The sequence below is a fragment of the Phoenix dactylifera genome, chromosome 8 (assembly GCF_051530095.1).
Source record: "Phoenix dactylifera cultivar Ajwa chromosome 8, Ajwa_hap1_PhDact_Kaust_v1.1, whole genome shotgun sequence".
Classification (NCBI taxonomy): Eukaryota; Viridiplantae; Streptophyta; class Magnoliopsida; order Arecales; family Arecaceae; genus Phoenix; species Phoenix dactylifera.
Genome location: NC_143197.1, coordinates 282,410 through 310,261, shown reverse-complemented (window position 1 = coordinate 310,261; position 27,852 = coordinate 282,410). Strand labels below are relative to the sequence as shown.

The following is a 27,852-nucleotide window of genomic DNA, read 5'->3' as shown; positions in this document are numbered from 1 at the left end:
TTTTGGTTACTTTCTTTTTTTTATTTTTAAAAATAGAATTATAGATATCGAAAGAAACAAAAAAAGAAAAAATGTTTGGTACCATCAGTTTCATTTTTTTAAAAAAATTTATTTTTATTATTTATAAAAAATGAAAGTAAAATATATTTACTTTCACTATTTTAAAAAAAACAGATAGCTCTATTTTTTTTATAATCACTATTAACACCGCCTTCAATGTAGCCACTATTAACTTCGCTACGATCATTACTATTATTGCAGTCATTATCAATTCAATCTCCATCACTGTCATTATCATTGTCTCCACTATTGTTTATGTCAACACAACCATTATTCTTGCCATAACCGCTACGGCTGCCATCTCTATCACCTTCCTACTATTACAACTATTAAATTTCTATTATTTTTATTGTCCTCATCTTGACAATCATAATTATATTTGTATTTATAAAATAATTTATTATATTTATATTTTAAAATTTGAGAAATAAAATGGAAAATATATTTTATCAAAAAATATAAAATGAAAGTGATGTCAACATAATCTTTATTTTAGTAATTTATTTCAGTTCCCGCACCGGCCTCCTTTGACGTTGTGGGAGGATTGGTGGTGGGTATCTTTTGCTTGTGGGACAGAGAGGCTGGTCTTCCCACTTCGCGTGTCCAGTAGCCGACCATTGAGGGAACGCCGGGGAAATGAAAGATCCGAAAATGAAAAAAAAAATAAAAAAGGGATGATCATATGCATAAAATCGCCATTCGTCTCCTGCTCGACTATTTGGTTCCGTCCCAATTGCCCCGAAAGTGTTCGGTAAAATCTATCACTCAGCTGTGGCGTCTCATGGCTTGTCACCTCGACTCCACGGGATCAACGAGGATATCTGATCCGCTGTTGCCTCCGCTTTGTTTCTCAGACGGGATTTATCGATCGGTTTATCATTGATGGTATCATAGATTCATAGTATATTTCGAAAAGAATGTCGTATGTGAGTCGGCAAGGAGAAACCATGCATATCCAACTCCCGATCCCTTTAAATCCTCTTTTTCCCTCCCTCTTTCAGGTTGCTGGGTTTTCGGATTGGCTTATTCCCATGGTAGAAGAGAGAGAGAGAGTGACGGCCTCTGCGTCCATGCTATAAGACCCCTTCTTAACATAAACTATGCGTACTTCTAATGTATTTTTTTAACCTTGTATTGCCCCCCCAGGGCCCCCACAAACAAACACGCGCGCGCACACACACAAAAGCATTTCATTGATCTATATATTCCTCCTGGGACTGTATTATTAGTTGACTACGTAGTGATCCAATTCCCTTGGATCATAAAGTTGCTCTTTGGTATGTCATTTGTTTCAATTAGCTTGTTTTAAGATCGGTGGCATACTTTCAAGAAAAAAAAGAAAAGAAAAGAAAAATCAGCTGATCGCATATTTATTATTCATATATTCTTTAACTCTTGCTTCTGGCTGAGTTGCTTCTCTTAGCTGTATTCGATGATGCCGTTGCAAGTCTCCACCGAAAAAAAAAGGTTTTTTTTTTTTGGGGGGGGGGGGGGGGGGCGGGGGGGATGCTATTGCAAGTGGGGTTGGCATCATATCAGCTTCCTTCGTAGAATCCTCTCCTAGGGATTATTTCTCTGATTAGATAGATACTGGGTCATCTCATGCCATGAAAAATAGAAAGGATCCGTAGATTATGTCAGCTGGAAACCAGGTACGTACCTTTCCTTCGTTTCGTACCTAATTCTGCTCGTTGGACGTCGAGCGATATGGCTAGCAAAATCAACCGGCAAATCATAAATGAGTTGGTGCTAGGCAATGAGACAACAATTTTTTTGAGTTATGAATAGGCTCATATATAGACCTTTTCCCAATCATCAGAAAATTGTAATCTGCAAACTTTTAACGAAAACTCAATGACCATTTAGGACTATTGGGTTTTCTTCAATCGTACCCTCAATTCTATAGTTTTCATGATCTGCATAAGTAGAGGCATGATAAAAGATTAGTCGTGATACAGATCAATTCTAGAGAACTTGTGTTGGCATTCACAAAGTTTTCTTCTCTGTCTACATGCAATCTACTCGATGCTCGTTTATTCTGCTTTTTTTTTTTCACTAGAAGTATGATTTGCAGTGTTATTTGGTGCTTTTAATTACAGTCTCTTCGAAAGTGATGTGTACAAGCTGAAGAAATCATCAAACTTGTGATGCCAGGAACACTAGAATTTCCAGGGATGGCAATCCAATTTAGCACAAGTGGAATCCCAGGTGCTCCTGCACTCGCCTCCTGCTCCGTCGCAGCACCTGCAGTTCAGGCCCAGTGACTCCAATACTTGGACATATCCTGAGCCATGCCATAATTCAAAAACCAATCAGGTACTCAGACTAAAACCCTTCACATACATAGCACACAAACACACGAAATAATTCCTCTTAATTATAATTCTCTAGGAAACCGCTTACGTTCTTGTTTGGCAGAGGGAAGTGGCCTGGCTTCTGCACCCCTAGAGATGTGAACCTGGACGCAAACCAAGAGCAGCAAGAAGAAGAGGGAAGCTCTTTGCGACTCCATGCCTCCGGTGTAGCCAGGGAGCTTGCAACTGCAGCGGCTTCTTATAGTATTATATAGTCGCAGACGTTCGAGGTCTAGGTCCTCTTAGACGCGTTCTTTTTTTCTCGAAGAAGGTAGATTAATTTGAAATCTTTCGTATTCTTGCAGAATTTTCAAGTACCTCTTTTTTTCCCGTGAGGCAGACATTCGATCTGTTTCTAGAAGTACGGGAGAGAATGACGCAGGGCAAGGGTTCATTGGAAGAAGGAGCGTCTATATATCTAGTTTTCTGGGATTGAATAGATTGGATGATGGGGATGGGCGTCTCTCATTGCCATCTTTTGAATCGGTGGTTGTTCGTTGGGCTTCTAGATCGGGTGCGCCCAGCGCGCCTCGCGTTTACACTTGGTTCAGGTCTCCCAAGGAGTGGCCGAAGCTTCTTCTGGTGAGGGGACCGCCTTGTGAGCCGGCAGCTGCATGGAAATTTCGTAACTCGTTTCCTGCCGATTTCCTGCGGTCCATTTCATCGGCCGCGGCGGAAGCTTCTGTGGAATTTTGATAGGTGCGCTTCCCATACAGCAAACAGCCTCTGTGCTGATTTCAGGTGCTCGCAGAGAAGCGAGCACCTGTTTCTCCGCCTGCCATCCAGGATCTTATATGGTGTGTGGACTGCACCGCAGAGTGCTTGCTGTGCCATGCTTGATGGTCACCATCACAAGATGGACAACCATTGCTGTTCATCTTCCAGTCATGGTTATTGGATGTGGTATAACATTTCATGGTGCAGCCTATGCACCACAATGGATCCATGCTCTCTAGGATATGGGATCCATCTAGTATAGGGCTGCAAATGGGTAGGATTGTTTCATGACCCGATCTGATCCAATTGCCAGCTAGTGCTTAAGGCCTGGCCCAGAGTTTTAACTCTATGTTCCTAACCGATATTCTAAAGTTGACAATGAGCGGAAATGTGAAATAATATAATTATATCGAGCTTCATGGTGGTCTCAAACTGTGGGTTTGCTTTCTTTTTTTTTTTTTTAATGAAGGTAGGTGGGTTAGGTAAGAGATTGGTGCTCGTTAGGAGTATGAATGCTTTGATTGACTACATTTAGCTGGGATGAAATCAAAATATATATATATATGAAAGTATTATTTTTTAAAAAAGAAGAGAAAGTAACAGACGCAGCAACATGCAGTGGAATTAGTGTTGCAGATCAAATCAACTTTAAAAAAGACAACAAATGTCATTGATATTGGAAACGGATGAAGGTCCATAAGTTTATTCTGCCTGTCTAGCAATGTGAACCCAACCTTTTAGTGTCATTAGGTCGAGGTTTTGTTAGGTATTAGGTTCAGTGGTAGAAGGACTTTTGCAGACAGCTTGAGCCTCGTGAGTCTTTATTCTAGACAATTTGTAGCTTTCATTTAATGAACTAATAGTGGATCAATAAAAGGCTAATAATATCCAAAATTAGTTTAAACCTGAACTCAATCATTACAACTTGTGCTAATAATATCTCAAGCATGTTCTACATATTAAATATGATAAACATTAACCCATTTTTAAATATGTATTCAGATTTTGGAGTCTGAATCCAAGAAAATGGAAATAAAACATATTTGATTTGTTTTAGATCCGCAAAAGCATGAGCTACCAGCAAATTAACTTCGCCATTTGATTCCTTGCCTAGTCAAAGTTGTCCCCGTTGGAATATATCTTATATCAATCTTGTGTCGAACATCTTCAAATATCTGATGTCACACGACAGATGTTAAAAAGATACTTAAAAAAGACTGGATTTTACCAGAGTCTCTGGTAATATGGCAGATTTATTCAACTGTCGTATGGACAGAGCGTTGATTGATTAATCCAGGTCTGGGAGGTTGATTTACAAGCTCTTTGAACGGATGGCTCAAATCCACCAACCCTGACAGGAACCAAGATGGAGGTCGTAAAGCCACATTCAAACAACGGATTAGTTGTGTAGGATAGATTAATGAAATATGCTTCCCCCAGCTCACCTCCTAGTTGTGTAGGATAGATCTAGCTCTCATCTGGTTTTTGACCATCATGGAATATAACAGGGAAAAAAGATACAGATGGTACCACTGTCGTTGAACTTGGATTACTTTGGATTCAATACTAAGAAGATGTCATAAGCAGATTGTTCCTCTTTTTCTCTCCAAGTTATTTATTTATTTTTTCTTTCAAACTCAACAGCGGTGACAAAAATAGCGAGCATCCATGTCAACCTCTTAACAATATCTCAGCAGAGGACTATGTCCTTGGAACAGGGTTTGACGGAAGGCGAGTAAAAGTTGCCTGATTTCATTATCCATATGGTGCTTTTGCAAAATGGTCGAACGTAAAGATCGGTTATATGTGTATCAAGTTGGATCTCGAAAAGGCATACAACATTCTGAATTTAAGCAAAATTAAGTATCATGCCTAACTTTTCTTTATAAAAAAAGCAGGGAGGAAGAGATACACGCTTGTTTGGGAATTCTCCGCTCATACCATCTTGACAGTGTGATGCGCGGAGACGTAAGCACCTCAATAATTAAAGCTAAGGTCACCATTAGGGAACCAACAATTTAAAACACCAGAGGAAATGGCCAACTTTGTGCATACGATCCTGAATTCTGGTGCAAGCTGCAGCATGGACGTTCTTTCTTTTTCTTTTCGTCTTCTTCGGGTAAACGCACGGACTTGTAGAATATCAAGAACTCAAGGAAGTTAGTCATTGGATTGATTTGGATAAATTCTTCCCAAGAAAATCGTACTGCAAACAATCTGGCAAGATCACATGAATCAACTACCTTATTAAGCAGTAATTTGCAGTTTGCACAACTAGATGCCCCTCTTTAGTTTACGATACCCGTGCATTTAGATGTAACTCTAATTTCTAAAGCAAAAGGAACCATGCTCCCAAAAAAGAAAGAAAAAAGAATGAATGGATTGATTTGGATAAATTCTTCCTAGCAATATTTCGCTGCAAACAATCTAGCAAGATTTACATGGGTGAAAACGGAGCGAGTAATTCGTCGAGAAATCAGATGCAACTACTTTTAAACAGTACCTCTCAGTTTGCACAACTATTTAAGTCCCTCGCACCTATATAACGAGGAGGAGGAGGAGGAGGCACCATACAAACATAAACAAGCAGTCAGTTTACAATTTGAATCGATTAGGATAAAGCCCTGCAAATCATCTCCCAACTACCAAATTCACCAATTGATATAGAAATCAGCTGTATATAGCATATTAGGCAGTCTAAAGCGCGACTCGACAATCTGCTGAAAACCTTTATGAACAGACCAGGATCCACGATTATATTCAACACAACAAACCACTAAATTTTTTTTTTTTTTTTTTTTTTATGTTCATACAGCACATGCAACATGGAACAGCATGTCTATCATCTTATTTAAACCAGGAGGAGATACAACATCACAACCAGCAGCTATCAGCGTTTGACAGCACAAAGGCAGCTTGGGTTCTGGCCTAGCTTCTTCACTTCTGAGCAGCACCTATCTGAAACTCCGGCCTGTGCATCTCGTGATGCTGCTGCACTCAGAGCCATCCGAAGGGCAACTCTATGAACACGAACATCCCCACATCCCCCAGCTCCATTAGCACTCTCCGATCCCGCGATACTTGCAACCACAAAAAATCCGAGGAGGCAGAAGTGATTCATTGTAACTTCCATCTCTTCCGTGCGCAGACTATAAACCTTTCCACAGGTATATATATTGCTGGAGAAGCTCCAAGAAGACTATATTCATGGAAATAGGAGTGCCGCAGCCACATAGTCTATATGACTTTAATGGATGCAGCGCTACATCAATTACAGTTTGTTTATGGTGGCACTAACACCCACCAAAATGGATAGAACAGCTTCACCCACTTCAATCCCATGGAAATAGGCCTTTTCAGTAATCATTGTTAGCCTTTACATTAGCTTCTCTAGAAACGCAGAGCACAAGCCTTTCACAAGCAGCTGCCATCTTTCTCGCAGAGCCACGTTGCTCTGTTTCAGCCGACCTCACCTTCCTCCGTGAGTACTCTTTTTCCATGTCCAGAATCCTGCGGAAAGAGTCCTCAAGCAAACGAACTGTTTGCGAAAATGCGTAGCTGATATCTGGCCCCACAATAAGAGTGCTGGTAATGCTGGCAAATTCTGTGGCCGTAACACCAGAAAGCATTGCTTCTATAGTGCATGATACAAACCCTGTGGCCTGTTGCTCTGAGACTCGGATTTATGAAAACATCATCCATCAAGTTGTAAAACCTTGCCAATTGTTGTTGCTCCAGAGAACCCAGAACAAGTAAATTTGGTCCGAGCTCCTCATATCTATAAACCCTCAGTCCATCTCCAGCAACCAAGACATAAATGTCTTCTGAAACTCTTGCTTTCTTTCTGTGGAGACTTGCTTCAGTGCTTCAAGCATCAGAGGATTGTCCTCTATCCTTCACCAACATCCTGCCGTTCCTACAACTAAACTTGCATTGTCGAGCACCCCGACCTTCTTCCCGATCTCCATTCGTAGATATTTTCGTCCAAACCATTAGCAATTATGGGTGAACCCATTCTTCTGGGATCACGTATATTCTAATCTCCCAACGTGATTGCTTGTAGTTACATGGTGGGCATGATCGCAGAAAGCAGAGCACAAAAATGGATCGGAGCAAAGAGGAAGCAAATATGAGGTAATGGAATTATGGAGGTAGTGGAAACTGAAGGAGATGTCGAATTGATTCTTTGCCATTGTTGAAGACTACAAAGCAAGGAATCAAATGACGAAAGAATATTTAAAAATAAATTAGATCTCTAAATGAAGAACATGAATTCATCTTACACTGTTGAAACTGGAGGCAGAATCTTCCATTTGACTTGCCAATTGTTCCCCAAGTGGAAATGCTGGCTCTTGGGCAGTTTCGGATAGGAATTCATGAGGAGCAACTACTTTCTAAACTTTCTTCAATGTTTGACGGTCAAAATAAGCCTTGTACAACAGATATCCGTGTCCCCACTTCCCATAGATCTGATGGGTTACTTCCATCAATGCACTCTTTTCTTAGTTATGCAATGAAGTATGCACGAACAACTCACACCGACTAATCAAAGCGCTTTTGAAAATTAACAAAAAAAAATCACTATTTCCAAATAAAATTCTGTACAAAAAGATACGAAATCAATCTTAAAGTTCATCATATAAGCAAGCAAATAAATTCATGAAAGATTAAAACAGTTATTCACAAAGTCGGTATTTTCAAATCAAGATCTCCACACACAAAAGAGGAAGGAAAAAATAAACAGGTCGGAAACTCGGAGAAGACTAATTCACAGAGAGACCTAACCCTAACCCTAACCATGGAAATGGTTGATGGGTGGGCGGTTGAGACCGATCATGGCGACCGACTAGCGAGTGAAGGCGTAAAAGACGATGGCGGTGTAGATGAGCATGGCGGCGGGGACGAGGGTGACGAGGGGCGCGATGGCCCCAGCGGAAGCGGAGCCGCCGCACCCGAGCCGCCCGAGCTTGACCTGGACGACGTTGACGAGGGCGAGCATGAGAAAGCCGCATCCGAAGACGGAGCCGACGGCGGAGGCGAGGATGCCGGCGCGAAGCAGCGCCCTGTTGACGCGCGCGGCCCGGGAGCTGCCGGGCGGGTGGACGAGGCGGATGGCCTGCTTGAGGCAGAGAGCGACGAGGCTGGAGAAGAGGAAGGAGGCGAAGGCGAAGACGTGGAAGGAGACCAGGTCCTGCGCCACCCGCTTCCCCGCGACGCAGTCGCCGGAGGCGAGGCTGCCGGCGGAGAGGTCGGATGGGTTCCAGGCGAGGCCCACGAAGACGGCCAGCGTAAAGAGGGAGTTCACGTTGATGATGCCGTCCAGCGCCGTGATGTGGATGCTCGTCCCTCCGCCGCCGTCGGATCCGGGGCTCCGCGGCCGCTGGTCGTCGTATTCGTATATTTCGCCGTCGTCCATCTCGACAAAGGGGGCGACGAGACGGTGGAAGAGGAAAGGGGACCGGGTCGAATCTTCCGCGCAGAGTAAAGCGGCGTTGGGCAGAGCAGCAAAAGACACCCAAAAAAGAAAGCAAGAAAAATAAAAAGCGTCACTCTAAACAGTGGGGTGGAGACGGCCGATTCTAGAACGGTGGGTGAGATTTACGCGACGCCGATTAACCATTGAGTTTCCGCCTTGTCGAGATCTATCAAATCATAACCATCAAAACTTATCCTGGATAAGTGGGTTGCCCTTTTTTTTTTTTTTTTTTTTGCTAAAGGAAAAGGGGTAGGGGGGAGGAAGGGACAAGCCCAACCCCGCGTAGCAGCCCCCACTGGGCCCCCGCCCCGCCAGGAGAATGTTCGATGCGGGCAGAAATGGCCGTGTGTTGGGCACCCCGACCGATTTTACTCATACCCTCCCCACCCATGGGCCCGGCTCAGCTACCCCTCTGGGCTCTGGCTCGAGTCCCAAGTGTGAGTACGTCACACCCGGCACCACTCCGGCTACTAGCGGTTCAAGAGCGGTCCTATACCTCAAGTCCAAGCAGTGGCCAAAGTAGTGAGCTTCGGTCCACAATTTAATCGTCGCCGCAGCGATTCGAACTTGGGACCTTAAGGTTAGAATTTCTGCCCAGTACCACTAGGCTACCACCTTGGTGGCGATAAGTGGGTTGCCCTCAGAGTAGTATTCTCTCCGAGTAGTATTCTCTCCGTTGGTTCTAGTATAGATGTCTCGTCTTCGGTTGCTCCTTCATTTTAGAATACTTTGATTATTCTTTCTTAGTCTATAATAAATCCGCAAGTTACAGCGAAAGCAGTCGTCAATCGATCAATGAAATCAATCAACTGAGGAATATCGCTACGCTCCCACCAATTGACGTTCTTTCTTCATAAATTATATATATGGCGGAGGATCTTATTTGAATGCATGGAGGGAGATGTCCATCCAGACGTTTGATTTGGTGATGCAAACGCTGCTACTCTTAAGCCGACCATCAGATAATGTTAAGCGTGCCAAACATCTGGCAAGTATAGTATGGGCAGCCCACGGGTGCCTCAACTCGATCAGTGCAGGTATAGAATGTCGGCCCAGCCCAATTCGAGAGGGGAGAGGTCGAACCGAATTTTAAGACGCGAGGAGAAAGGGAAAGCAGACCTGTTATTCCAGTTTCCACCAAGGACTGCTCGCTACAACTGCAAAAGCACCATCGATCGCTCTTCACATGTTTTGGGCATCCTTATAAACAAACAATTAAGATTTTAAACTGCCCACACCTCATGAAAGGTCCACATAGCACGTTATCAAGATAACTTTTATAAGGACCCAAAACCTCACTCAAAAAAATTAACCCAAAGATGCTATTTGGATTCCTATGAAACTACACACACGCCAGCAGAAGCTCTCACAATTCACATTTGAGAGGATGAAACTAGAAAGCCATACAATTAAAGACCAACTTCCCATTTAATACATTCCAGGCCGCTTCTGAAGTACAGATGGATCGGCATCGTGATCGACGCTTTCATCTATTGAGCACCAAGCTGCTTCTGACTGATCAATAAAGCCTACCAGCTACTTCACATATGTATCAAGAGACGAGAAGAAACGCAAGCATTCCTTTCTCGAGCAGATTAAACAAATGAAACGTCGGAACTCATTCCAGATCTGACAGACTGCTGAAAATATGGAGAGCAGATAAAAGATGTACACGGGATGACAATGAACTAAACATCACTCACGATTTATTACCACAATTCTTACACAAAGCTGAAAGGCCAACGTGAATTAAAGGCAATCTATGCTTCAAGTTCTGCAAGTTCATTTTACATTCCACATTATTCCAAGTCTATAAGCATTACTAAATTCCTGTCTCTTAGCAATAGAAGAACTTTCACTCCTTGAATTTCTGGTGCTTGAGTTTTTCCATGCAGAACATGTATCAATGTTTGGAGTTTGAATCCTTGACAATGGTCACAGGGCATGCTGCATTTGATAATATATAGTTTGTCACACTGCCCAACAGAATCCTGCAAATATTCCAAAAACAAGGAACAAGAAAAAAGCAAGAGAAAATCAGAATATGATGGGGACTATTAATTTCATTATAGATGAAATTCAAATATTTCAGAATAATGATATGATAAGTTTTTCAGCCAGGGTTAGTGCAACTAAATTTTCATTGCTTGAAAAATCTTCATTCCAACCACTTCCCTCGTAATGCCATAAGTTGGCTTGGATTGAAATTTAGAGTAGCTCCGAATTTTTGCAAGTTTCGCTTAGAAAAGATATCAGGTGCCTGATAATGGACATCTTCATTCCACTAAAGACCCAAACTTCAAGCGTAAACATTCAGATGTGTTCTACTAAATTTTGCAGTATAGAATAATTTCTTGGTGTTTCAATTGAAGCAACGAGAGATTTGTCCAAGGGTTTGTGGCATTGTTCGCATAATGTGTTTGATGAGAGGTACTGAAGTCAAGTTCAAGAATATCAGACTCAAGAGTTAATGCCTCGTACATTGCAGGACATGAACTTTCAACAACCCTAGCCAGCTTGAGGAGGATTTTCTGTTGACGATTATGTGTAAGGTGTAGTCCTATATGGACTAATTAGTGAGACATAGAAGAGCTCATATAAATGATTAGGACCTAGCAGTTTAAGCTTTTAAGTTGAATTGGTTTCAAACATGCAGACCAATTTTTTTCTAATATTTAGGACTCCCTGTCTCCCAAACATTCTCCAGCTTCCACTTTTATTATGGAATGAAACCAACACTGGGGATCCATGTTGAGCGAGTGGCTAGAAATTAGCCAAACAGCTCATCAACTAATCCTAGTAGGATTAGAACTCCTAAGTGCTCGTAGAGATATGACTTCTAATTTGTATTAGGAGTAAACTCCTAGTCCCAGATTGAAAAGGACTTCTAAAGTCTATAAGTAGGACCTAAGGGTTCAATCTTTGGGAGAATAACAGAGAAGAGAGAGATAGCTATAATACACAGAGAAGAGAACAGAGAGGATTCCTGAGAGTGGAGTTGGAGTTTTCTTCGGGTGTATTTGGGCTTTGGGTTGTAAGTGATTTCTTACTACCCTGTTGTACTCTCTTTTTGTTGTTAGTGGATTTCTTCCTGACGGCCTCGACAGTGGATGTAGGCTACCCAAGCCGAACCACTTAAATCTTGGTGTTCTTGTGTGCGCTTGATTTTCTATTCTGATTATTTTTCTACTCTCAGATCCTAAAATTGTCAATTTCACAACAATCCACGTGATTTTTGATGGAACTTGAAACTAGTCCACCTCCCGTGGGCTTGAACAGAAACAAAGGAGGCATGTTGTTATTGTCAATTTGCCCAAACTTCCAAATAATTTTTTACTTTTCTGTAACCATGAGTTGAAGCACCTATTTCTGAACCAATGTAATTGGCTTGAGATGTCTTTCTGGGAATCCTAGACCATTGTCTTCACACTAGTCCACCCCCTTGTGGGCCTGAAGAGAACCAGAGGAGCTACGTTTTTATTGTCTATTTGCCCCAAATTCCAAATAAATTCGGCTCCAGATCGCTACGGGTGTATCATAGTATCTTCCTGTTCGTGTTTGAGACTACAACCAACAACTCTTCCTCCTCTTCGAGGGTCGATAGCAACAAATGACAATGACAACCAATGATCTCTTCTACTATAATCTCTGTAATACACAGATGGTCATGATTGGCAAGCTGGATCTCTCCAGTTCAGACCTAAACTTGAGAAGATCCTGACTCAAAGCACAGGAGTTTTAGAGGGATTTTTTTCCCAACTAATTTTTGTTTTAGAGGGTGCTTAAGCCTATGGTCAGCTGGCAAATGCAAACTTGGAGGACTCACATGACGGACAGACAAAGAATTCTCTTAAAGAGAACATAAGTACAACAATATAAGCACATATAAATGCCACCCTGCAACAAAATTTTTTGAAGAGTCCAAGACTCCAAGAGGTCCTCCAGGTTACTCTAAAACTCAACTTGAAATATGTCAATTTTATTACGCTCAACTTGTGATAAATTTTGCACCAACATTATGCTAAGAGAGATTGAAGACTCCGCAAGTTAATCTGCCCGCTGGCCAAGACACTTGACAAAACGAGAACAGCTGGAGGCAGTTGAGTTTACCTAAACCTTGTGAAGAACCCCCTCATATGAATCAATTGTTTGGCTAATGCAGTCCATGAAATCTATAGTATTCATTGATCAGTAATTTCCCAACACATGGCTCGACATATCGCCATGATGAAACTAAATTAGGGCCTATGCAACCCACATATAAATAAGGGTACAAGCATAAGAAAAACTTGAAAAGTTCATCCTATGGGCAAATCTTTGTTGGTTCTTACGACGGATTTAGACGTCTACAACCATGAAATAATCAAGGGAAGAAGGGAATGGGCTTCAAGTTACCCGTCCGGTGGGTCTGAAACACTGGACGGATTTAACTTTCCGATTTTGACGCGGGACATCAGATGACGACGACGACGACGATGATCGCAGATTTGACATGTACGAAATTCATGGTGGGCCAGCTGATGGATTTGAACTAAAAATATGAGTATAGGAAGGAATTTGAGATCGCTTTGATATTTATACGTACAGGTCCTATATACATCACGATCTATGTATTTCTAATTGCATCAAATTGGGGGAAGGCGGCGTGGCAACTGGCAGGAGATAAGTAAGCAACAATTAGAGTCAGAAATAGGAGTGCACATTACCTCTGGATCTGGCTAAGACCTCTGCTGCCCATCACCAGCGAGTCCAGCTTCAGATCTTCTACGGCTTCGCACAGCTTCTCCCTCGCATCTCCCCAGTACAACTTCGCCACGATCGTTGCCTGAATTTTTTTTTTTTTTTTTTGCCCCAGATTTAGGGGGGGGGAAGAGAGAATGGTCACCAAACATTTTTCAAAATTGAACTATGAGATGGGGAAAGGGGGAATTAAACGGAGCACCTCCTTCTGTCTGGAAGCAGTGTCGAGCATGTCGAGGGCCTCGATGTCGACTTCCAGATCGTAGTGCGTCGTCACCTCCGGCTCCCTAAACTCCGCCAGAGGAATCAGAGCTAAAACATGAGCTAAATGGTTAGGAATGGCGAGAGGTGTGGATAAAAGAAGTCGGATCGGAGTCCCTGGAGTGGAGGGGAGATCTTACGGGAACCGGATTTGACCCAGAGGCCGTGCTTGGACTCGCCCTTCTTGGGGGGCATGACGTGGAGGACGACGAGCATGTCGCCCTTGTGGAGCAGGTTGTTGATGGCCCATTCCAGCGCTTTCTTGCTGCTCTTGGAGAAGTCCAGCGCCACCCCGATCTTCCTGTCTCCTCCCATATTCTTTCCCTCTCTCTTGGTGCTTCCTAGGGATGGAGTGCAGAGCCACACAACAATGGCGACGAAGATATGAGAAGGAAAAGGTCAGGGACTCTACAGGGATACGAGCCTCGCATCTTTCCCACCGTATACTAATCGCTGGAGGACACGGGGAAAAAGAAAGAAAAGAGATTGGCATCCATGTGGGGTACCGCCGTGCCGCTCTTGGGTTCCAAATGACTGTAATGCCCTTGAACTAGAGTTGTCCGAAACGGCGCTGTTACCATCGTGATAAGATGGCTTGACATCGTGGCCGCATGGAGGCGAGTCGGTGAGACGAGGGGGTGGGATTTATATGGAGAAAAAGTGGTCCACGTACGGCGAGCTACTCGGGATTTTTTTGCTTAATAATCTCTCGGGACTTGTCTCAAAATCGAAATAGGACGCTTCCTCCCAGCTTCCTTGTGATATACGCACCCAAGTCCATTTCAAATGGTTGTTTGAAAGTGTGATTACATGCCACGCCACGAGGTGCATCATATTTCTTAGTTATGCTAATGTAGAAAAGTGATGAAGAAAAAACGTTGAAATGGTTGATAAAAAATTGATAATTATAAAATATTATTTTAAACGAACAAAAATATGAATATATATGAGAATATATATGATTAGCTTTTCTGGAAATAAATAGTTAGTTTCCCAAAAATTGAGTGACTTCCTGTAACTATATAAATTTGACATATATAAAAACCATTTTTAATATTTGCTATTTTTATTTTTATATGAATATAATAACAAAAAATGATATGCCATGATAAGAGGGTGATTATGTTCAACCACGAGGAAACTGGTTTGCATGGCCCCTGAGTTGCCTCTGGGAACTCCAATGTCTCTGCACTTACTTTGGAGTCAGCTATCAATATTTCTTTTTAATGCTCTAGTTATCGGGTGGAAGGAGTCTATCTTTCATCAAGATCAACCACAGTATTTGATTTGTTGCAAATCATTGATTAGGTTAGCAAATGCAAAAGTATCAGGTGGATTGATGCAATCAGGGGCGGCCCAAAACATTTGGAGGCCTAAGGCGAACTCACTAGGGGAGGCCTTTTTTTTTTAAATGATTAAAAAATTTAATAAGTGTAAAATACTTTAAAATTTTATTTATGAATTTAGTTGTCTATCTCATTTTGTTTCATTCTTTTTATATCATTTTCTAACTCTATTTCGGGTGCATGCTCTGTTGCTAATTCCTGAGTTGAATTTGATGTGGTTTTTTCCTTGTTTATGACAACAATCTATCTAGAGCTCCTTTTTGAGATTGAATGAGTTTATCGATTTTTCTTTTCTTTTTGAGTTTTTCATACCCATATTCATATTTTCTATTAAACATTTTAATCTAAAAATAATATTATCAAACAAAGCAATTAAAAAAACACCACAAACAAATTAAAATATAAAAAAGTTGAAAATGATAAAATTTGATTGTGTCAAAAAAAAACAAACTCAGGTCCCGATAAGTAGTGCCGAACTTGATGGGGAGAAGAGACCGAATAGTGCCGAACTCGACGGCAAGAAGAGGCCAAACCGCCGAAGTCACAACCAATCTATAATTGGACCAAAAAAAAATCAATTGTAGTGTCTCTAACTTGACTAAATCAAAATCAATTGGACCAAAAAATTAATCAGTTGGCCATTTATTTCCTTAGCTTTTCCTATTATTGTATAACATTAAATGCAATAAGCCAATAACAACAACTTAGAGAAAAACTCCATAAGATAAGCCATGTAAATAGTCAAGAATCCTCTGACAAATAAAATAACGAATACAATGTAACAGGGGCGGCCCAAAACATTTAACTACATGTGAAATAGACTCAATAGTCATTAGTGATTAGTCAATAGATAGGCTCACCACTGTGGCCCTGCTTGGGAATTGGGATGCTAATGGAGGACGGTGGTCCGTGGACTTTGAAGCAGAGCTGACGAGGCCAGAGCCGCGGAGCGGCGGAGCCCGGAGGTCGGAGGAGCCGAGGACGGTGAGGAGGAGAGCTGGAGAGGAGATCCGGACTCCAGAGTCCAGAGCAGGGGCGGTCGAGCCTCAAGCCGTCGACGGGTTCTTGCCTTCTTGGAGCCGGAGGAGGAGCCGAGGAGGACAGTAGCCTTTAGATGTTGAGGCTAGAGCGGAGCCGGGGAGCTGGAGGCCGGAGGCTGGAGGTTGGAGGTCGGAGGAGCCGAGGACGGCGAGCAGAGTTGGAGAGGAGATCCGGACTCCAGAGTCCGGAGCAGGGGCGGTCGAGCCTCAAGCCGTCGACGGGTTCTTGCCTTCTTGGAGCTGGAGGAGGAGCCGAGGAGGACGGGGGCCTTTAGAGGTTTAGAGGCTAGAGCGGAGCCGAGGAGCCGGAGGCCGGAGCCCAAAGCCGGAGGCTGGAGGTCGGAGGAGCCGAGGACGGCAAAGTGAAGTGAAGAAGCACTGGGGGGACAGCCGGAGAGGAGAACTAAAGAAGCCGAGTCTGCCGTTCAGCAAAAAAAAAAAGGCACCGGTGGAGAAGGGGGGAGAGAAGAGGGGAGCCGGGGAGGAAATGCCCGTTGCCTGTCTCAGCTGTCGTAGGTCGTAGCCATGCCCGTCGCCCAGGCCGTAGCCTGTCTCAGCTGTCTGTCGTCGGGGAGATGGGGACGCACTATAGCTGCGTAGCCGTCGCCCATCACCCTTCTAGCTTTTAGATGGGAAAGCTCAAAGCTGTGCAGCCGTGCAGGCAAAAAAAAAAAAAAAAAAATCTCCACGAGTCCATGGGCAGAGTGGGGCCTTCCATGAGCTGGGGGCCTTAGGCGACCGCCTCAGTCGCCTAAGGCCCGAGCCGGCCCTGGATGCAATGCACATGCACGATCAAACTATTTCATAATGACGTTGGAAATAACCATCCTATCAATCAGTTGGTATCATTTTGCTTACCCCTAATATTCGGACTATATATTGACATGAGAAGGTTCGTGTGGGCAAGAGCAACAAACAACTTAGGTTGCTATTAATCATTGGCGATGAATGTTCTAAACTTCATGGTTGTTAGGAAAGGATATTGATAGGTTTTTCAATCAAACCAAAAATTTCTAAGATATTTGGTAGGATAGCTCGATAATTTAAGTTCAAGCAATATATATTTAATTTACAAGGTTGTCAGGCTAGGCCATTTGTATGCTAATTGGTGAGAAGCGCTAGAAGCTTGACCATAGAATTTACGTATGTAGTTTAATTTCTTTTATCCATTGTTTTATTTTATTAATCTCTCTCCAGCTTGTGCTTTGAGAAAGGCGGTGGCGCTACATATATATTAAATTCTAAACTAAAGCCTTTGTTAAATTAACTTTATTTGACCTTAAAAACTATCAGCATGATCAATACCCACCCATCTAACTCAAGCACCTTTAAATAGAATTTCAATGAATTATGACTTGATTTGAAAACGAATCTATTTACCTGAGTTAGATGACATAACTCTGTACAAAATTAATATTATGAGATGGTGGATGATATTTAGTCCTAACTTGAAAATTTGACTATGTTTCAAAATTCAATGCCATTGATAGAGTAATTTTTATACGGCATTCTTCACCCAAAAAATTAAAAAATAAAACACTCACTCTTTCTATCTAATTATTTATTAAAAAAAACAAATCTTACGATCATGTCTCCGGATTTTCTTCCCGAACTTTTTGTTTTAAACATTCCACGGGAATCCTTTAGCCTAGCCCTTTTATATCCACTTTTTTTTTAAAAAAAGCATTCCCTCTCTTCTACAAAAAGTATACATATTTGGATATTTTGTCCACCTAGGATACTAATTAAACAGGAGAGTTCCAGAGAAAAAAACGCCGGGCAATGCCCACATCGACTTAGATTCGAAAACAAAACATTATCTTTACCCGCAAAAAACCAAAAAGCAGCAGTCTGTATATTCATGTATATCCTCCATCTAATTTTCTTCCACTTGAATAAATATATATTCATGCATGTCCTCCCACGTGTCGGTTGGTACTTCGTAGCATATTCAAGTTCGTACAAGCACCACACCAGCGGCCAGTCGGCGGGCTTGGGCCGCACTGCCTCCCATCTGTCGGGCGTTATCAGTCGGGTTATCTTTCGGCTGGTTATTTCTTTTTACCGTGGGTTCTCTAACTCAGCCTGGGTCGCTCTCTCTGAAACGAGAAGCTCGTCGCCCGATAGGCGCGGAGAAGGAGAGAAGGGAGATGCCTTGGAGCGGATTCTGGAACCCCCGCTGACAGCAGTACCTGCTGCCGATTCGATTTCTCGGGCGCGTTTCCGCAGATACCTTTCAGGCAAGAACGAAAGAAAGAGAGAAACAAAGAAAGGGGCACTTTCCATCTCTCCCTTTCCCCTTTCTGTTTGCGCTTTTATTGGTCTTCGTTCTTTGTTGTCCGCTGTTCTTTTGTCTTTCTTCCCCACGAACCGTGCGATCTCTCTCCTCTTTGCCGTCTCTTCTGACAACGCATACTCGCGATCCATGATCAATTGCAGATAGTCTGCAAATAAACACTAGGTGCTGGTGATCTCCTCGACTTGTCGAAGTACTAAGAATTGAGATCTTTTTCTTGTCTCCCTCCCCCCCTCTCGAAAAAGATCCCCATCTCCCTCGACAAATATTAAACCGATTCCAGACCCTGGCCTTCCTTCTCCATCACGATCAAGCGAAAAAACGCGTCTTGAATGATTTCCTGTATTGATATCGATGACATGTTCTTTTACTAAGATTATTTCGTTGATTTCATGAAGCCTAGGAATTGACTCAGGGAAGGGAAGCTCTGCAGGAAATGGAAGAATTTTCGCAAGTGAGGAGGAGGAGGTCTGGCCATTCAGCAAATTATATAATGTCGTGGAATTATTGATTTAGAACTGATTGTTTATGTGGCGTCTATGCCTCATTGCTGACAAGTTGTTGAAGATGATCAAAGGAGGAGGCCAAGAGGAAGGAGGCCTCTTCTGTTCTAAAGATCTAATTCCTCTTAACCGTCGTTCTCACTCTGTGGATGTGAGTTTCCTCTGGTGACCTACTTTACTTCTCAATTACCTGTTAGTTAAATTTCCTGCTCTGATGATCGTGGGCTTCTAGGTTCCTCATGTTCGGCAGCTATTCAATTGGGATTGTGGCCTTGCCTGTGTTTTAATGGTTTTAAAGACTCTGGGAATCGACCATTACAACATTCATGATCTCGAGAAGCTTTGCTGTACGACAAGGTGAGTGTTATCTGTGCCAACTCCTTCGGGATAAAGAAAAGATGTCTAATTTGTTTTGCTTTAAAACGATGTTCCAGCTAGTTTGTCGATTCGATTATTAACTGCTGCCCATACAAAACCCACAAAAATGAATATGAAATTTTGGTTTCTTATGGAATACACATTCTTTTCTATTCCGCTGGTATGACTGCTTGACAGACTTTTAGCACTCCGCAGCTCCTGTGGTTTAGAATCTCTTCTCGTCCCTGTTCCCATTTATAAAAGGCAACGATTTAAATACCGACGTATAGGCTATGCATGGACCAGTAGGGTACACGTGATATGGGGATGGTATCGGGTCAATATGCCTCGATTAAAAAAATATTAAGGGAAAAAATATGTGCCGAGCAATAATGTGCTTGATTTGCCACGTTAGGCATGATATGGGATGATCCGGGCCTGGTTTACTAAAACCGAGACATGCTACTATACAAGGATCCCCTGTATCAATCTCTGGGTAGTAGACTCGACTCTTAAATCCTTGATGAAATGATATTTGCTAAGGGAACTCCTATTAAGAGCTGCTGGTAGCAATAACAGTATCATTTTCAGTGACAATTTAACAAGATTATTCTCAAGAAATGGGAAAGATCGTACATTAGTTCAGAGAGTGAGTCCATGACTTCTGAAAAAGAAGTATACATTAGAAATTTCCTGTTTGACAACTTCAAAATTCCCAAAGTTTCTAATTTTCATCTAGGTAATTCATAAACATGTGATGCTTTATTTCCAAATCAATACAGTCATTGCTTATGGCTACATTTGTCCAAAGCTTATAGTTCATTTAAGAACAGCAAATATGCAGTTTTTCTATTTAGATGCTTATCCTGTCCCTTACTATCAGTTGTTCCTATCAGAAAAATGGATGTTGATTTTGCTAGACATGTGTTAATTAATTATGTTATCTATTGATGCATTTTGTAAATGAATGTCATTCTTTAGTTTATTGTTCATGTCTTCGCTCCTCTTTTGCAGTATTTGGACTGTCGATCTGGCATACTTGCTGCATAAGTTTTCAGTTAGTTTTTCTTTCTTGACTGTCACTTTAGGAGTAAATCCAGAATTTTCAGCAGAATCCTTCTACAGGGTAAGTTCTTAGTCATTTTATTATGAACAGATTTATATTCCTTGTGCTTATTTGAATTTTTCTCATTATTATTTGTAGGGAAAGGAAGTGCGATCCTTTTTTTTCTTTTTTCTTTTCTTTTTAGTCAGGCTTGCTTGATTATTTTCATCATTTTGTAACATTTCCATATATCCTGATTGTTGTCCCCCTCATGAATATGTCTTTCTTTTTTTGTCTACGAGACCTTGGTTTTTTTGCCTTCATGTTGCTGACGTCTCCACCATATTTGGTGCTCTTTTTTTTCCAGTCGTTGTAGGGAAGAAGTTTTCCCTTCCCCCCTCCTGTTTTGGGTGGTTTGGGAGATGATTTTTGCTATGAGGCAGGGTTTCTTCTTCCCTCGTCATCTGGTATTAGTTTTGATTCTAATGTTGTTGTCCTAAAAGCATGCTTAACCATCCTTATCACTGGATCCTGTTACCTCTTGGGAGTGATTTTATGAAAAATATGTCCCCTCCACTTATCTATCCAGGGAAGTATTCAGTGGTGTAATTTGGATCAATTCCTGCTGGAAGGGCCATAATTTGAACGTAGAAGCTTAGATGTAATTATGCATTTGATTTTTAGGTCAACTTCTTGAAGTTCAACAGGGACCTTTCAGTTAGACTGATGGCACTTCTTGATGACTAACCGGGAATTATGGTTATTCCTCTGTTCTAGACTTTGCGTTGTGTTAATATAGTGATTTGTTAGAAAAAAAGACATCATCTGAGGTCATATAATTTACTAAAACGATCTGCTCCCTCTTGAGGATCTGAAACTGGAAACTTTCACCTTGAACTCAAGAATGCAATTGAGATTGTAATTACTGAACACATTTCTTGAAATCATATGGATAAATTAAAGGATAAATATATATTTAACCTGGTGGTTAACAACTTTGTCTAAGTACATCAACAGCACACTTTTAACTGCAGATGTTTCAGAGTATCATATCCTCAATGTATTCCATAATGTTGCTTCGGTATTGACTCTGATGATGATAATTTGAAGTTAGAATGCTCAAATTCTTGCGGACACTGATAGAGTGAAGATTGTGGTTTGAATGAGTGCTTTGACAACCTTTGCTTTATCTTCTTCGTCACACATAACTCAAAATATACTCTACGTATGTCCTGTGTTTTTTGTTTTAAGTATGTGCTTTTTTAATTTTTTGCACAATCAGATTTAATCTTTTATTACTTCTTGGGATATTTCATGGGGCAAGAATATGTGGACCCTTTGAGATCATTGGGTTTTTAAAGGGTCTAGTCATGAGTGCTGTGAAAGCAATTATCCGTATTTTATATTTTACTTTAAATTTTCCAAGCAATTGGGACAACTGGTGCCATGACTGAATTTTGTAATATGATACATGTTTTTTTTTTTTTTTTTTTTTTTGGGGGGGGGGGGGGGGTGTGGTTGCTGAGGGAGGGAAGATCCACCTGGTGAAATTATGCATATCTAACTAATTGGGAAAACAACTCCAAAGTTTCATACCTGGAACGAGGAGGAAAGTTGCGAGTGCTGGGCCACTGCCCAGTTCATTATGATACATATAATTTTATTGTGTTAGTCGCATACTGAGTGACTCATACTACTTGCCTCGAAAAATAAGGATATTGTGATTTTTTTTTTTCAAACTTCAAATATTTGACTTCACTTAAAGCTTATCTCACATCATTTTCAGTTCTATTGCTGATATTCTTTTCTTTATTGCAATTCTATGCATGTCTATTATATTTTGAATAATATATACAAAAATCTTCTGATTTATCAGCAATATATAACTCTAAACTTTGGAACATGTGCAGGAGCAACTGCAAGATGATGTAGGAAGAGTGGATGGACTATTTAAAAAAGCACTTGAAGCTGGGATTAGCATACAAGTATATGTTCTTCACGTTACTGCTTGCTACCTTGTTTCAGTGATGGGTCTATTTTTAAGGGTGAAAAAGTTATCAGATGAATAGTTGTTGGTTAACCAGTTATTAGTTAGTCCCTTGTATTAGTTTAACAAATATATAGTGTTTCACAGTGCAGATCCATCAGTGGAAAAGATATTTCTGTCCTAATATTATCTGGCCAATGCATTGCTGTTGCTTTGGTTGACAAGATGAAGTTACGGTAAGGAATTTTTTGCAATGCTTCTTCCTGTAATATAGTCAATAAAAGAAAAAGTTCTTTCTTTTGTAGAAATCAAAATGCCTAGCTCAGCACCATATTGTAGACTATCAAATTTGCATTCTGGATATCTTTGCCTTTTTTCCTGGCCCTAGCACTACTGTTCCCTGGGCATCCTCCCTGCCCCCTACCCCCCAAACACAAAAGCAGAGAGAGAGAGAGAGAGAGAGAGAGAGAGAGATGGTTGTTGGTGGTGGTTCGTGGGGTGGGGGTCATTTCTAGGTATCTTTACTTTTTTTAGACTTTCCCTCCAAGGCTCTAGTTAGCAAACATGAATGATCGGCATTATTGCATTAAGCAGAATGCATAAATCTATAAATATCATTTTTGTTTCTTTTACAAATATGCTTGATGTTTACGCTAATATTGGTAATGCAGTCGGACTTGGCTGAAAGATGTACACGTGCCAGAATGGTATGGTCGAAACTCCGATTATATGGGTGAGAAGATTTTCTCCTGTTTGTTTTTATTACTATGGTGCTCGCCTTCATTTATAATTGGATACTGCTTTTTATTTTGTGCTTGCAGTTTCTGACAAGTCCTACACTGAAATTGATTTTTTTGAATTGTGAAACATTGTTTTTTTTTCATTTTTCACAATGTTTTGATGAGTCCTTGGGATTATTGTTTTAGTGAGGCTATCTTTCCAGCTATTTTAGTGCAGCGATTTTTTTAAAAACTTTAATTGACAAGGCATGCATGTGTAAGGATTTCTTTGCATATTAGAAATCCAAGAAGTAATAGCTCTATGGTTTTCTTTGAAAACTTTGAGTGAGGTACAATGTTATATTGAGAAAATCCATGAATCAAAAAAGAAGCAGAAATGCTGGAAGATGCTTCCTTTGAAGTTGAAAATGAAAATCACTGTGCAAGGCCAATTATCAGTGGCAGATCAACAATCAACAGAAGATGTTGAATGAAGCAGCCATCATTGTAAGGAGAGGGTGTTTGTTATCTTTCCATTATGTTAAGTTCATGATGTCCGTCGGCTAATTCCAACATTTGTCATTATGTATATCACTTTTTATCACCTGCTGATTATATCTGGTAACAACAAACTGTTGATGTCAGACTCATGGTTAAGTGCCTCCAATCAGCCATAAATTGATTTAATTCCGCTATGAAGCCACATAGAGAAGCCATCTCTATAGCCTCTTAACCTTGTTGAACTCCACTTCAGAAGTGAGGTTTGGGTTTACGGAAGGTTTGAAATAAGCTGAGAGCCATCTCCACAACACTTTCCATGGATTGGGTGTTCGCACCTGTTAATAATTCTACGCATGAGTAGCAAACTGTCTATCCTCAAATAACTCAATCCCATCACTTTCGTTCCTTGATTACCTCAGTTTTATGATATTACCACACCAGTTTCTCTTGTCACTTGCAAAATAAACAGGTCTTTTTCCCGTTTGGTCTTGCTAATCAAACAGTATTTAACTGAACCATCTTCTTCTATATGTGGATGATTTAATATTTAATCAAATTGACCTATGCTCCCTTTATGTATTACCATGTTGTAGAAATTGTAAGATCCCTTTTTTTCTTCAATTCTTTCTTGCAAATTGATTTCTTTCCTTGTATGTGGATCACCTACTAGTTGATCTAACTGAATTTTATGGTTTTGTCAGGGCACTATGTTATAATATGTGGTTATGATGCAGATACTGATGAATTTGAAATAAGAGATCCTGCCAGTTCTAGGTATTCTAATGTAAATTTCTTTATTTGAACTAAAGTAGGGGAAGTTTCACTTTTATATGATTTGCTTTTTCTTAACCATAATGTAGTATGTAAATAAGGCTATAGCACCTCTATGCTACTCGGGCATAAAGTTTATTGCCTACCGCTGTTAAATACTAAAGCTTTTAATAACGTGGCTGGTATGCTTGTAGCTGCAACGCTTGCTGCTCTTTGAAAGCATTGCTAACAATTCATCACTAGATCTAAATTCGAACTTTATGCATTTCTGTCCCTATCAATCTTCAATATATACATCTAGACATATATCATTATCTATTTTTGGAATGAATAACTAACATGAATGGAAGTTGTGAAAAAGTATAAAAAAAATCTTGCAACAACACCCAAGGTCTCCCTTAATAGAAATGATTTGTAAAGATTCATAAAATGATTCCAAATAGTTGGAACAATGCTTGGTAGTGATGGTAATGATTGTGTTAAAATTGCATATCTACACTGAAGTGAATGCATCTCTTTCGAATCTACGAAGTGTGCTTTGGGGTTATTTACAGCATTTAGGTCCATGTGATTTGATTTATGATTACCGAAAAAAGACTTAAGTATCTTGTTTTGTACCTGAAATTAAGATTTATCATTTCTGGATATAGCAACATTAGAATCGCTTTGCAAGGGAGTTGTTGAGGGAAGATGAAATTACCGGTATTCTTTCCTTATTCTTCTTCTTTCTAATTTTTTTCTGCTTTTTTTCCTTGGTCAGGGTAGCTCTGCTTATCCTCATGGCATAATAACTGGGCAAATTGATATCTGTTCTTTGATTTGTCAATGGATCTGTTCTCTTCATAGGTTGTACTTCTGTGTGAGTGCCAGCAACTTGAGAGCCTATTGTACAGAATGCTTCAGTGAATTATATTTAGAGGAACAACTCCACTAGATTCTTTTGTAATGGAATAGGACAGTTCTTGTTCGTAGCAATAGCCATACATGTAGAGAAAAGGTCTCGTCCATACTGTTCTTTCTTATGTTGTCTTTCTATATTTTGTTCCATAACCCTCCCTTATATAAAGACATGGATGACAGAATCTCATAGTGATCCAATTTGCATGCCTCTTGCCTAGGTTGCTCCATACTTACCAAGTTTCCTTTAGATTTTGTCTTCTCAGACCTTTCATCCAGATATAGTTTTTTCTTAGTTTTGTCTCTGGAATCTTTTAACATTTATAGATTAGAATCTTTTTTCTCCCTTGCACTTGTATATTACACAAGTGTCGGCTTGGGCTATTTTTATGTCTGTTTTTGTGTTCTGGGCAGAAAATGATTCATCAGGTTTTCAATTGGTTGTTGTAATTCTGCAGGAAGTCTGAAAGTGTTCCTATGCAGTTCCTCGATGAAGCACGCAAATCCTTCGGCACCGATGAGGATATTCTTCTGGTAATAACCACCTTCTGAGCACTTAGAATCAGAAATGTTAGATTTGTTTCAAATTATCTGTATCATATTCTATGATCTAATCTGTGAGCATGCTTGTTCATTTCACATCTTGACTTGCCAGTTGTGGTAGGTTGTTTAGTTATTAGGAGCTTTGTGATTGCATGCATAAATATTTGAAGCTGTGATTTCCTATTTGGTGATTGTATATAGATGAGTTATCTGGACCATTCGTTTGATTAATGCGGAATTGTTATTTGTCATGCTTAAATTTCCTACCCGCCACAGTATTTCAAGGGTGATTGTAACCATGGCTGCAAAATCTTATCCAATGTATGCACGATAAGACCGACTAGGACTTAAATGGCACACAGAAACACATGCAGACAACCTTGCATATATGATAGGCTCCATTTCCAGTTAAATTGATCTTTCAGATAACTAATGATCAGGTTAGAAGTGGCAGCTTGTGCCTGTAATCGACCGTATAAAAATACATACAGCTCACTTTTCGTTTGCATTTATGTGTAAAGATCTATTAGCATGACTCGCGGGGGGCTCATTTAGAAATGTTTCCCAATTTGCTCGCTGCAACAGGGTATAAAAGGATGATAGACAATATTCAGCTAGAAATAACAAGCTATTACCCTAGTTTGAGGGATGAAGCTGACTAGGGGGCTTGCTGGCAAACATGCACAGTGCACTCTTAGTTGATCCTGCACATGTGTTCACTAACCCCCCTGTGAGTTCGAATGATCAGTTATGCAGACAGAATGTGATTTTTTGGGGCTTTTGTTGTCGAGTGCAGGTCTCCTTAAATGGGAAAGACGGTAACAAGTTCTCTCGTCCAAGCTCCTGATATAACCACATTTTATTATTGTCATTCTTTGCAGGATCAGTTGGGTTGTTTCCAAGTGTCGTTTCTCTTTCTTTCATGTATCATTTGTATATGATCTTCTTATCCGGTCATTGTAAGATGATAGCAAAGCATATATGAAGTCCAATGGAAAAAAAAAGGGGTTATTCTGTAGCTGGAAACTGTTTTTTTCTTCTTTTTTTTTTTTGGTAGAAGTAAGCTTTTCTTTCTGAGCACCTTATTTTTGAGCGAACAATTTTTGTAAGCATTAGCGGAATGAGATATGGTGAAAGGGAATATTTTTCATTCTTCATAGTTCCCAGAGGCGCTTTGCAGCTTAGAAACAAAGAGTCGCTCTATATCGTGGGATCATTCTCACTCCTGATTTTAGAGAGAGGAAAATCTTAGATTTTTCCCGGGGAAGGCAGTCGCGCTCCCTAGGATTTGGTATGCCAGCGGTTCCCAGGAAATTTGTTAGGAACTCATGTTTGACGTGGTAGAATCTTCCAATAATTGAAACCATTGGCCTCCTGGCGGATTGGATTTGGTGTCTGAGATAAGACCTACCACCTAACTCTGTAATAAAATAATTAATCAGTAACTGTAAGAGCTCACCTTTCCCGAAGATGATTTGATGAATGTCATGACCCCCTGGAGGGCAGAATTTTTTTCGGCATTTGGAGCTTGGGAATTTAAAACACGAGCACGGTTCATGGTGGATTCGTTCGCCGCGCAATCCAGCCTGCACAAACAAGTAATCAATGTGCTTCAAATCTAGAAGATCAAACGCACGCCACAACCAGCTTAATAAGGTGCCAATCAAGGTGATATGACAGCAATCTAGCGGTGGTCCGTGCTGTGATTATTGGTTCGTCACCGCTCAACCCAGCAGCGGACCTTGTGTAAATGATAGCGGTTGGTTTGGTGATAGGTCTGGCTGGTCCTGGTCCATTACAGAGAGTGACACTACTGTTTATGCCTTTCACGTTTCTCTAATAGTCCCTGTTATAATCGGACCAGAAAACAAATTGGATCTTCTTCTTCTAATTATTATTAGGACTAGGAATCAGGGAGGCGGGTCGAGTCAAACAGGAGCTACTTCTGGGTGGCACGCGGTCGACGATTCAAAGGTTCTCCCGGTCCCCAACAATCAATAGCCGATTTCCACGTCGGAAGACGACAGCTCGGACTCATCAATCTCAAAAATTTGAATCCAGAATCTTTCCTAGCCGTGATTCCGTGCGACACGTCCTGCACCCAATCCTGGCCAGACTTCGTGCACCGCCGCCTCCATCGCTCTCCACCTAACGCGTTGCAACCCCACATGAAAGAAAACCTTCTTCTTTAATTCTCTTGATTTGGTTTTCAAACAAATTGGGGAGATGTTTACTTCGA

General features: G+C 40.9%; 3 protein-coding genes across 13 annotated transcripts; 1 reads left to right on the top strand and 2 right to left on the bottom strand.

Annotated features, from left to right (window-relative positions):
- Positions 1–7,756: 7,756 nt before the first annotated feature.
- MEE60 (maternal effect embryo arrest 60) lies at positions 7,757–8,679 on the bottom strand. The gene has a single exon (XM_088702185.2). It carries the CDS (start codon positions 8,545–8,547, stop codon positions 7,978–7,980), a length of 570 nt encoding a protein of 189 aa, XP_088558311.1. The 5' UTR covers positions 8,548–8,679; the 3' UTR covers positions 7,757–7,977.
- A 1,606-nt stretch (positions 8,680–10,285) lies between these two features.
- Positions 10,286–14,136, bottom strand: LOC103722647 (universal stress protein PHOS32). Its single transcript, XM_008813280.5, has 4 exons — positions 13,749–14,136; positions 13,550–13,659; positions 13,314–13,432; positions 10,286–10,598 (listed from the first exon to the last, which is right to left on the bottom strand). The coding sequence occupies exons 1-4, from the start codon at positions 13,921–13,923 to the stop codon at positions 10,511–10,513; spliced, it is 492 nt and encodes a 163-aa protein (XP_008811502.2). The 5' UTR covers positions 13,924–14,136; the 3' UTR covers positions 10,286–10,510.
- Positions 14,137–17,734: 3,598 nt separating this feature from the next.
- On the top strand, positions 17,735–26,631 carry LOC103722646 (guanylyl cyclase 1). Of its 11 annotated transcripts, none has more exons than XR_015967673.2 (11): positions 17,735–18,234; positions 18,694–18,758; positions 18,849–18,944; positions 19,026–19,150; positions 20,165–20,276; positions 22,106–22,240; positions 22,330–22,418; positions 22,854–22,915; positions 24,104–24,176; positions 24,934–25,032; positions 25,529–25,612. XR_015967673.2 is itself a non-coding variant. In XM_088702178.2 (11 exons), the coding sequence occupies exons 1-11, from the start codon at positions 17,856–17,858 to the stop codon at positions 26,211–26,213; spliced, it is 1,227 nt and encodes a 408-aa protein (XP_088558304.2). In that variant the 5' UTR covers positions 17,737–17,855; the 3' UTR covers positions 26,214–26,631. The 11 variants fall into 11 exon arrangements, 9 of the variants coding, with proteins under 9 accessions (XP_088558304.2, XP_088558302.2, XP_088558303.2 ...); XM_088702178.2 differs by lacking the exon at positions 24,934–25,032 and adding an exon at positions 26,199–26,631 and having other exon boundaries at positions 17,737–18,234; positions 25,529–25,604; XM_088702176.2 differs by lacking the exon at positions 24,934–25,032 and adding an exon at positions 26,410–26,631 and having other exon boundaries at positions 17,739–18,234; positions 25,529–25,604.
- The last annotated feature ends 1,221 nt before the right edge of the window (positions 26,632–27,852 follow it).

Excerpts from the sequence above, each read along its gene's own strand:
- LOC103722647 (XM_008813280.5), bottom strand. The coding sequence starts at position 13,923 with ATGGGAGGAGACAGGAAGATCGGGGTGGCGCTGGACTTCTCCAAGAGC. Across the intron at positions 13,660-13,748 it reads CTGGGTCAAATCCGGTTCCC|CTCTGATTCCTCTGGCGGAG; the intron begins GTAAGATCTCCC and ends CTCATGTTTTAG. Across the intron at positions 13,433-13,549 it reads CTGCTTCCAGACAGAAGGAG|GCAACGATCGTGGCGAAGTT; the intron begins GTGCTCCGTTTA and ends AAAAAAATTCAG.
- LOC103722646 (XM_088702176.2), top strand. The coding sequence starts at position 17,856 with ATGTATATCCTCCATCTAATTTTCTTCCACTTGAATAAATATATATTC. Across the intron at positions 18,235-18,693 it reads TTTCCGCAGATACCTTTCAG|GAATTGACTCAGGGAAGGGA; the intron begins GCAAGAACGAAA and ends CATGAAGCCTAG. Across the intron at positions 25,605-26,409 it reads CCGATGAGGATATTCTTCTG|GTCTCCTTAAATGGGAAAGA; the intron begins GTAATAACCACC and ends TGTCGAGTGCAG.
- MEE60 (XM_088702185.2), bottom strand. The coding sequence starts at position 8,547 with ATGGACGACGGCGAAATATACGAATACGACGACCAGCGGCCGCGGAGC.